At 32.8% G+C, this 11269-nt stretch overlaps 1 protein-coding gene across 1 annotated transcript in view; it reads left to right on the top strand.

The window, feature by feature from the left end:
* The window catches only part of Tmem65 (transmembrane protein 65), a 47645-nt gene that overhangs the window by 20537 nt on the left and 15839 nt on the right, over positions 1-11269 (top strand). The window contains exons 2-3 of the mRNA XM_033760848.1: positions 7550-7594; positions 9889-9956. Of these exons, the coding sequence (XP_033616739.1) occupies positions 7550-7594; positions 9889-9956 (113 nt within the window). The remainder of the gene's footprint in view (positions 1-7549; positions 7595-9888; positions 9957-11269) is intronic.

The raw sequence follows: 11269 nt of genomic DNA, 5'->3' as shown, positions 1-11269 counted from the left end.
CCCCCCCCCCCAGTTTTGTTAATAAACTTCTTCCTAGCAAGAGAATAGGACACTATGAGACAATTAGAAATTCATGATTAAACATTAGACCTTCACAGTGATATGTCAGAGGAGCAGTAAAGACTAGGACCCTGAGTAGGGGTCCCTTTGATCCTAACTGTGGCTGTAGATTTAGAGGACAGTTTTCCAGAGAAGAAAATCAAAACAGAATGAGCTGCTCCTCTATCTGTAAGCAGTTGAATTGGCTCACCTATGACATCCATGATTCCCTGGGGTTCCTCAGAGGAAATGGTGATATCTATGAATAAGGGCTTTGCAGGTTCCCGTGGGCCTCTTCAGTCATCAGAGGAGGAAATGAGAATTTTGGCTGGCCTAGTTTCTCTCTGGGTGAAGGGTCAGTCATACCTCCAGTGCCAAGAGTCAGGTGTATTATGTGCCTTACGTTTAGAAGAAGGCCCAGGCAGAGGCTGATGCAATTTTAAGCCCAGTGTCCAGTTCCTTTGTACTTGAGACAGGAACCCTTTTCTCAGTTGTCCCTGAGTTTTTCCTTAGATAACCTAGGTGTGTTTAAGTACCATTTTTCTTTTGTCTCGGCTCAGGGTTCTGATTGTTGAATATAGAAAGGCTATGTCCAACAATTGGGCCATAGGTGTCTGAGACCTCATTTGAAGTTTTTGTAGTTTTATACCAGATACCTGGGGCTAACATGAAATGTTCCATTAGTGCCTCTCCATACCTAGAAGATGGATCTATATTAGTATACTTGAGGAAGACCTCTGCTAATTGTATGTGAAACAAAGCTGGATTTTCCTATGTGCCCTGTAAGTCCTCAGCTGTTTTATCATAATTAACAGACTTTTTTTTCTTTTAAATTCTTTTATTGGTACATTGTAGGTATACAGTGTATTTACATTTGTCATTGGGAACTTGTTAAGTAATATATTTCTAATAAGAGCAGGTCAAATGCTTAAATCAATACCTTTAATTTTACAGTTTTGTTAATACTTTTGAGTCTTTTATCAGAAAAAAATTATTTTGAAGACAGAGTCTTACTAATATGGTCTAGGCTGGCCTGAATCTACTATATATCCCAGTACCATAACTGAAGTACCATAGTTCTGGGGCATTCCTTTTGATAAAGAGTTATAAAAGCCTGAGCATAAGGCATTTCCCTCCACCTTTCATGTATTAAACAGAAACACTATAATTGCAGAATAGTCTCATAATGTAAAATACTATTCCATACCCATCTTTTGCCACCACCCTAAACTGTATTACAATAGTAGATAAGCTGTTCTTATTTTAAATTGTTAGAATCAAACCTGTCCCATTCATTAAAAATATGACCTAGTCATGAAGCCTAGTCATGGTGGAATCTGTGTGGTGATAAGATCCAATAGATTTTCCATCTGCTTGTCTTTGGACCCATAAAGAAAAGGAGACAGCTAGGCCTGCACTCTTTAAGGTGGTGTCTCATGCAGAAGGAGAAGACCCAAAGTCCACAAAATGCTTTTTTTGAGAGTTTGCAAAACTTAGATAGATATCTCTGTCCTGAACTTCAAAGAATGGTGCTGGCATTGTTTACCACAGAAGATAACTTTTGTCTCCATGTTGGGACCCATTAACTCCTTAGGGACAAGGGGGCTTAGCTATCTGTTGGCCTTGCCTAGTCCATATTTGCATGAGGTAGTCTTAGGTAGTGGCAGAACTTTCCTAAGCAAAGCTCTTTTTAACCTACTTATTGGATCCCCTGTGGCCCAACTTGTATTTACTCTAAGCCTTTTAGTGGCTTAATTTATATTTCACGTCCCTTGATGACTGTTTAACCAGAGTGAAATCATATGGGAAAGCTTCAATTGCATTTACTCTTGAAGAAAAAGTAGTAAGAGTTTGGAATGGCTCTATTTTTTACACTCACAGTTACTTTTCTAGATTTTTTTTCCAGTCACTTTAATTAGTTGTTCTGTTCTATATCCTGGGCTGGCTCGCCAAAATGTTGTTGGGTAGTTCCTTTAGAAATGACTAGCCAGTCAAAAGTATCCCAGGTCCTTCTTGTCTTTAACAAGGAATTGAATGAGACAAGCCAAAAATGGTGGCAAAAGTTGATTTGAAAAATGAGGGTTGAATACGTATGGGAGAAGCCAGATCTGCAGAGTGCAGTTGGGCAGAACAAAAGAAGATAAAAGCAAAAATAAAAGTATATGCTATATCTGAGAAACAGTGTGGGTTGTTGTGGGAAGTCAGGATACTGAGGTTCCTGTGGTGTCCAGTCTTTTACGCCTACCATATCTCTTGGGAGCTCACAAGAAGTTCTACATGTGTAGTCCTTATGTTGCCCTGAGATCTTGTAATTGACAGGTCCTATTCATTTTCCCAGCCAGCTTTGCCATGCCCTATCTCCTATATCAGTCTGAGTCTTTTCTTGTGTGACTTGGGAGGCCTTCTTTTAAGAAACTCCAATTAAAAAGATTAAATCTTTGGTGAATCTTTTTTTATTACATTTTTTCATTTACTCCTCATTTTCCCCCTTACCCTATTGTATTTGTCATTTCTACCCTTTGTCCTTCTGTTCCTAATTTTCCCTTTTCTTTAAGTGAATGCAGTGTAAAGCTTAAATTTTATACTTCTGTTTATAAGTATAATATTAAAGAATTGGTGAGTTAAATATACTTTCATTCCTGAAATAAAAGGAAAAAATTAATATTTCTCTTTTAACTCCCTTGATTTTTTAATGTGACATTGCCCCTCAGTTTTATATCTCCTAAATAAATAATAAAACTTCAAAATATGATTTAAATATACTATGATAACTGAATCATCAAAGAAATATTCTTTTTGGAAATTCAGTATTGCTTTATGTAGGGAGTAACAGTATTTTACAAGTACTTTTCTGGTTGCTTTAGCTATTAGAAAACTCAAGAGAATACTTCCTTCTTTGTACATTTTAAGCAATGAATTTCATTTAATAAAAATTGCTTTACATATCTTAAATTGTTTTCTCTAGTATTTCTGGATTGCTGCAGCAAAATACGATGTAAGTGTAATATCTCTTATATTTAAAAATTCAATGCATTTTTCTTGTGCTTTCAGAATTTGTAGTGAAAATCCAGAATATTTTGTATGAGAAAAACATCATCTATGTATTATAATAACTGAATATATTTAAATTTTCAGGAATAGGTGAAGAAATAGTTTCATTTCAAATTTGATTTGATTTTATATAATGTAAGTTGACAGTTTGCAGTAACTGTCTTGTTTACTTGCCAAGAAAGATTTTAAAACATGAACCCTAAAGGAAAGGAATCTTTTTTTTTTTTTTTTTTTTGGTGTTTTGAGACAGGGTCTCACTATGTAGTTGAGTCTGACCTGGAACTTACTATGTAGCCCAGGTTGGTTTTGAACTCCCAGCGATCTTCCTGCCTCAACCTCCAGAGTGCTGGGATTACAGGCGTGCACCACCACGCCCGGCTTTGGGAAAGGAATCTTATGTATAAATATTTTCTCATAGATTATTGTAGATAATTTTCCTATCTTAGGTATTTCTTAAAATGGAATCCTATCAAGTGCGACTTCTTCAAACAGTGAAAATTACCTAAGGAAGGGAAAAATGTGAGGAAGTTTGAATGTTATTTTTGCCACTGTTATGAATAAACACTTGAGGAAAGCAGAACAGTTACGTTTCAGTTAAGGATTTCTGTGCTGTGTTCATGAAGGATATTATTCAGCAATTTTCTTTTGTAGTTTCTTGCTTGGGCTTTGCTATTAGTATTATTTTGCCCTAAAAATAATATGGAAACTATTTTTTTTTAAATCTTCTGTTTTTTGGGGAGAACTTTGTGTAAGATGAATTTTTTTTTCTTCTTTCAGTGTCTTGATAAATTGAAACCCTCTGTGGTAGGAGTATGTGTATGCATGCACATGCTTGTTTGCTAGTAAAAAATTCAATTATGTTGGATGGAGCTCTTCTTTTTCTTTCTTTTTAAAAGTGCTGGGGGTTGAATCCTGGGCCTTTCACATGCTAGACGAGCACTCCACCAACTAAACTTCATCCCAGTCTATTGAAGAATTTAAAAAATTGCTCAGTTAAGTTAAAAGAATGCAAGAAAAAAGAACAGAGGAACAAAAAAGGACAAGGAGAAACAAAGGAATAATACAGTAAATCTATATCCAACCATATCAGTAATTACAATTAAATGGAACAAACAATAATATAGTGCCATTTCTTCTAAGTATTGATTCCCTTCAGAATCAAACTATTTTAGTCATTTTTCCATTACTTTTAGAAAGTTGTTTATTGTGTTTTATCTCTGCAGGAGAATTTATAAGAGGTTACTTAGCAATTATTTAAAGGACAGCTAGAATTGTTTGAGGTAAAAAATGTTAGCAAATACAGGTTGATGAAGTACAATCTTAATGGTTATCTCATTATTTTAGAAATATCCACAAGAGAAAAAATGACATAAAACGCACACATATCCACACACTTAAAGAGAAAGAACTGGTTTATTTAACGCTCTACTTAATATAACATTAGAGTAGAATACATTTCTAAAGTAATTGTACATAATTTATCAAAATGCAGAAGAAAATTCATATCTATCTATCTATGGGGAAATAAAACTTCTCTGGTTTATGGTGACTGTTTTCAGGCAGGTTATATTAGCAGCAGTTACCACCCCCATTAAGTTTATTGGTACATTTAAAGCAAACAATAGTTACATTTATCATTGGGATCTTGTACCTTTACGTGATATGTCTTGGTTCTTGTTTGCAGCAGTTACATTTTAAAACTTGTAGGCTTATTTTCAAGTTTTCTTAGACTATATATTCTCCTGCTGCTTAAATAAAAATTTCTGATGCGTGTTTTCTTTTGATTCAATTAATTGATAAAAGTTTTTAGTGAGAAGCCTCAAAATGATCAGTTTATCATTTAAAAAATTTTTGGTGGGTATTTTCCAATAAAATTCCTACTTTCTAGGAAGTGTTCCCTTGATTATTTCTCTTGAACTCCTTACCTTCTTTGTGAAGCAGTGTTTTGATTTTGCTTTTGCCTCTGTGCCAGTGGTGGTTCTCTTGGCTTTTGTTCCTTTCCTTTATATGTTTTTTTCTTAACATTTTTCATTATCTTTACTTTTTAACCTTATGTATAATAGGAAAGATTAGGAATATTGATTATATAATTTTCCCTCTTTACTGCTGAACATTATCCATTTGCCTAGCTTTTATCTTTATTTCTAAGGAATTGTGAAATATTTTAAATATTTTGTTCAGTGTGTAGGGAATTTGAACTAAGAGCAAGGACTCTATATACTGTATTCTCATTCTGTTGGGAAAATCCTGCTTCTTGAACCTTTTGGTCTTTCAAGATGTTTCCCATCAGCTGACAAGGACCTCTCATAGTGTCATATCTGTAGTGATGATGATGATTACAGTGCAGGTAACAAGTGTTCTGGTGTGTAACCACTTTGCATGTTTACTTTATCAGAGAATTCTCTAGACTGAAGTAGTATCCTATATTCCTAGTTTAAAATTTGGAAACCTTTGCATGCTTTCTAAGTAGATTTTGAGATAATAGTGCTAATGAAAATGTAGCATATGTATAAGCCTGATGTGATATTCTAGAAAGATTAACATATCTTTATTTCTTAACTTCTAAGAAAGGAAAATGAAAACTTAAACTTTTATTTTTAAAAATTTCTGAATGGTATAATTGATTAAACTTCAGATTATAATGTATTTCTTATTATAATGCTGTAAAATTCCAGTCACAAATATAGACCACATTCCTTTAATATATGGATTACCAGTAGAGATTTATTTGCTTTTTAAAACTAAATTCTTCAGCTTTTATATTGCTGTAAAGTAATAAATACACATTTTAAAAGATATATTTCCAGTTTTTAATGTGTTTCCTTCGACAATCTAGTTGTACTAAATCATTAGAGGAAAGGGATCCACTGTATAGGTTCTTGTCTCTTACCGATTTGTTACATTGGATCGAGTGAGGATAGAGAAGGCAGAATTCTCTACCTTTTAAACTTAAAATGATGAAGTGGTTCTTGAAATGAGACTAGGTAGGCTCTTTTTGTAATTGTTAGTTCTTCACATAATGATAGCACTTAGAGATACTTTAATATTTGGGAAAACTATGACATGAATAATGTATTACTACTGATTTTGAATAACAATACTGTTTTTGGTTGTTGTATAGAATACTCTCTATTATTCAGTTGTATAAGTATCAAAAATAAAAATATTCAGTATAGGTCATTTGAGAGATGCAAATGAAAACAATTCTATGAGATTCCATCTCACTCCAGAAAGAATGGCTGCTATCAAGAAATCAACCAATAACAAATGCTGGAGGGGCTGTGGGGATAGTGCAACCACTGTGGAAATCAGTGTGAAGGTTTCTCAAAAAACTGAAACTAGAGGTTCCATTTGACCCAGCCATACCTCTTCTTGTTATCTTCCCAAAAGAATTACAAGCATCACATCACAGCTATATGTGGGCACCCATGTTTATAGCAACACAGTTTGTAATAGATAAATCTTGGAACCAGCCCAAATGTCCTTCAACTGATGAGTGGATATAGAAGATGTGTATTTTTTTTTAAATGCAGTGGAATACTACTCTGCCATAAAGAAGGATGAGCTTCAGACATTTTTTGCTAAAATGGATAGAACTTGAGACCATACTCTTAAGTGAAATAAAATAAATCAGACACATATGTTTAAAAACTGCATTGTTTCTCTGGTGTGAGAAACTGAATGTGGAACTAAGGTCTGAGATGTATAATGGATATTAGGAAATGGGAAGAAAGTGTTCAAATGGGAAGGGAAATAAGGGAGGAAGGAGGGAGAAAGGAAGGAAGGAACAAGAAAGAAGTGAAAATAGGAAAAATGGAAATAAAGCTTTTGTACATGAGGAGAAAAGGGGAGTTGGAAATGGGATAAAATAAAAAAATAAATAAAATAAACAGTTGTATAAATAAAAATTTTAAACAAGCAAAAAAAAAACCCAGTATATTATCAAGTGGAATTAAGCAACATTGCACAGTCCAGTAAATTAATCTTTGCAACTGTATTGCTTTAAAAATATTATTTTACTCATTTAAAGTAATACCTGGTTGTCTTTATGTATTCTTTTTCTACTATCATTATTTGTATATATTTTGACGTCCTTTAGAGTTACCAACCTAAAAAATAGTAGTTTTATTTCTGAAGTGTAAATAGTCTGCTATAATGTAAATAGTCTCCTATAAGCACAAAACCTTAAAAGAAAAACAAAAGACACATGGTTCACCCAGGGCTATAGGGTCCATGATGGAGTTGTAACTGAAGTTCAGCTTTGTTTGCTAATCTTGTCATCTAATCCATACTGATTAATATTCTTGTAAATAGATAACTTTGGTCCATTAACCAAATATGATTTATAAATAAACTCTTATTTTCCCATTTTATAATTCTTTTGGTACTTTCTTCATTGTGATAAAGAGATCATGCTACTGTAACTAATTCTTGCCCCACGCTCTTTTTTCCCCTTTAGAAAAATTGGAAGCTCAACCACCCACCCCAGGACAGCTGAGATATGGTAATGGCTGTATAATTGTTAAAGATTTTTGCATCTGTACTTAAGATTTGAAATATCTGTATCATTCACTGATAACACAGAAGAATCACATCTTTCTGGATGAGTGAATTATTTTATTTATTATGCAGAAGCACTTTATAAACTTAGTTTGACACATCACAATATTATGGGATATCTACTGTTGTTTAAAAATACCAGTATTGTTAAAATATTTTACCATCTAGAAAGAAAGAGAATTAAACATATTATAGAAATGTTTTTAATTCCCAGAAAAAGTCCAGTATGTGTTTACTTCCCAGGAAAAGGATGTGTTTGGATCTAAGCTAGAGAACTGACAGGGCTTCTAGCTCCTGGCTGGGCAGCACTGTGTTCTGATGTGGAGGTGCTTCTGTCAGCGTCCTAACAGTGGAAAAAAGTAAAGTTCGCTTGCAGCCACCAGAAAGAAAACCCGGTTATAATACTCCTGGTGTTCTTTCTTTTTGATAGGAATAAATATTATAAGACTGACTAATAGAAAAAGTTTAGTGTCTTATTTTAAAGATAATGGAAGAAGAGAATTATGTAGTGAGTTTGAATTGGTTGTAAATGGAAGCTAGATATTAAGTATGATTTGCTAGTAGCTGCTGAATTACAGTGTTTTTCAAGGGAAATTGAAAAAAATCACAAATTAGCAGATCCTTATATAACAAATTTATATAATTAGAACAAACTTTAATAGCTGATTCTTTTTTCTCTCACAGTAGAATATAATTTATATTAGAAGTTAATAACATTCCTCATATACCAAAACAATTAAAAAATTCTTTAAGACTTCTCTTCCCAAGTAATCTTTCATGGTTCTCTCCAGATTCATAAAATCTATATTGATAGTACTGTGTAATGCTGTTATCATTTTATGTAGGTTATATTGAAATTAACCATTTATGTGGATATATTATCATACCTAAAATCCTTCAAGAACCAGGGACCAATTCTTATCTTTTGTATCTCAAGTTCCTAGTGGAACATATAATACATATTTTTGTAATCACATTTTTCCTTTTGGGTTAAAGTAAAATTTTTAATAATTATGTGTTTAGGTGTAAACATAGACATATATTTATAGTTTAAAGTGATTGTTGTAGCAAAGTGCCTTGGTTTTACTGGCCAACTTTTTACCAGAATAGCAATTAATATAATCTTAATTTAATGTCCTTACCACCTAAATTTTAAGATATTTGTAACTGGCCAGTTTTAGAGATGCTATCAAGTTAACTCCAATAGACTGAGTAATCCCAACTGGTTTTGATAGTATTTTGCCTTTTTTATGTTTCAAAGACCACTGGGAAGGTGATTTCTGGATATACTTAAGTAGCTTTTTCTGCAGTGTACATATTTCTTTTAGTGCATTTAAAAAATGGTATTGTACTCTTGACCTATTAAATTTATATTTTTGGCAATTGGGATTGTGTATATATTTTAGAAGCTATTTGTAAAATTGTGAGTGTTTTATCAGGCAAGTACCTAGTCTTGGGCAAAAAGTAAAAGAATTTTAAAGCTAAATAAAGTCTTTGAAAAATCCCATTTCATTAGTGTGCTATTTGATTTTTATCATATTAATAGGTTTTAATAATCCTCATAATTAAATATTTTGTTTTTGACCTTGGATATTTTTGCTTAATAAAAGAAGAAATCCAAAATGACCTCTTATATACATATTATGTACTATCTCATGTAATATTGTATAATTGCGATAATTTTATATATAATAGTACTGTATTATTTCTCATTGATCTTAGTCTTTGATAGTGGTTGTGGGCTGAAGTGGTTTTTTATTTTTAACCGCTTATCAGGTTTCATTGGTGTTGAAGTCACTATAATGATAATCAAACTTTAATAACTTTGGAGTAATATCTTAATTATTCTTTCTGTGGACTTAACACCATTAAAAGAAAGAAAGAAAGAAAGAAAGACCTCCAAAATCACTTAACACATATAACCACTTGGTTTAAGGAGCTATTTTGGGGATATAGTATGAAACTCAAGAGTTTTAATGTTTATCTAATAAAAGTACTCAGTTAATCTGATACTGACTGTACTTTGGCAATTTATATAAAAGTGTAACAATTATTTTTGCATGTTATACTTTTTTATTTTCTCAGTATAACTTTTATCAAGTAATGAAACTTATAGGAGTAAGCAAATTCTAAAGATTATCAAGTCAGTTTTGGAGACTTTAATCATATGATCTGTTTTTGTAATTCTGAAGTTATGGAAATTTTAAAATATATTTTTCTGTTCTTGATGTTTTTCAGTATTCTTCCACAATGCGATACCTTTCGTAGGGTTTGGCTTTTTGGATAATGCAATTATGATTGTTGCAGTAAGTTCTTCTCACCACTTCTATTTTGAATTAATAAAGAAATTAATGTGGTCTACATTTTCTGATTTACATATCATAGTTATAAAGTTTTAACATAAAGAGCAAACCTATTTTTACTGTTTCATATTAATGAGGCTAGCTCAATTTGAAGGCATCATATATATCATTGAGACTTTTGGCAGAGCATTTAGGCAAAACATGTAGGGCTTATATTATTCTTTCTACTTTGGCAGTTTTGTTAAAGAGAAAAGCATGTAAATTTTTCTGATGTGTTTATAGTTGTCATCCTATATGTACATTTTTAATTAGTTCTGTATTGATGTTCCAATCTAAAAATGTTTTAGTAGGTATTTCATATACAGTCTAGCCTTTAGTCTGGCCCTTTAATCCAAAACTCTTAAATTTCAGTTTAGAACATTCATTACATTGCCATTCTGCATTCTGTTGTGTTGCAAAGAAAAGTCCCCCTATGCTGCGGTCATTTTAATGTAAAAGCACTCCTTAGAAATGTGGCTCAATCTCAAGGATGGCTGATTTATCTTTCTTACTATTAATTATGCCTTTTGCTTTTGGATACCATTGTATGGTCTACATTCCTAACAAGTAAATTATGATTGAAATGCGAGTCTGCTAAAACTGCCCAGCTCTTTACCCTCTTTTAAAAAAAATTTCATTGAAATACAGTAGGTTGATTGTAGTTCAGTTAGGAAGGCAGTTATCTGATTTCAGCACATATTTTTTGAGTCCTTTATGCAAAATTATCCTTAGACATTAGCAGTAAGTGCATCAAAAATCTGTTAACTGTATCCTAGTAGGACAAAGGAATATCCATTTTATGAGTTCTCAATTTAAACTTAAAATTTGAGAACATCAAAGTTCTCTGAGTTAGAACTGAGAGTCTGACACTGACTAACTTTGAGAAACATTGCATTACCTATTATTTATAGCACAGCTAGACTGTATTGTAGGAGTCTGCCCCCAAAGAAGCTGGGCACAGTGGTGCATTCCTATAGTCACAGTTCTTAGGAGGCAAAGGCAGAAGGATTGCTCCTAGTTGGAGCTTGAACGAGAGAGACTGTGTCTCAAAAACCTACACAACAAAACAACAACAAGCCCCCAAAAACCAAAAAACATGGGATGATTTTTAGAATTGCTGAATGTGAGGAGAATACACAAGCAATATAGGATTTCTTGCATGCAGGGTTCACACAGCAGGGCCAAATCCTGCTACAGAGTTATGGTAGAGGTGAATTCTTGAGTAGTCTGAAAAGACCAGATGTTTAAAGGTGACACACATTAAATGAGTGTCCCCA

Source organism: Fukomys damarensis, unplaced genomic scaffold, assembly GCF_012274545.1.
Source record: "Fukomys damarensis isolate Sample0158 unplaced genomic scaffold, DMR_v1.0_HiC HiC_scaffold_5, whole genome shotgun sequence".
NCBI classification, from domain to species: domain Eukaryota; kingdom Metazoa; phylum Chordata; class Mammalia; order Rodentia; family Bathyergidae; genus Fukomys; species Fukomys damarensis.
The sequence above is the reverse complement of the archived record's forward strand: the minus strand, read 5'-3'. Positions and strand labels throughout refer to the sequence as shown.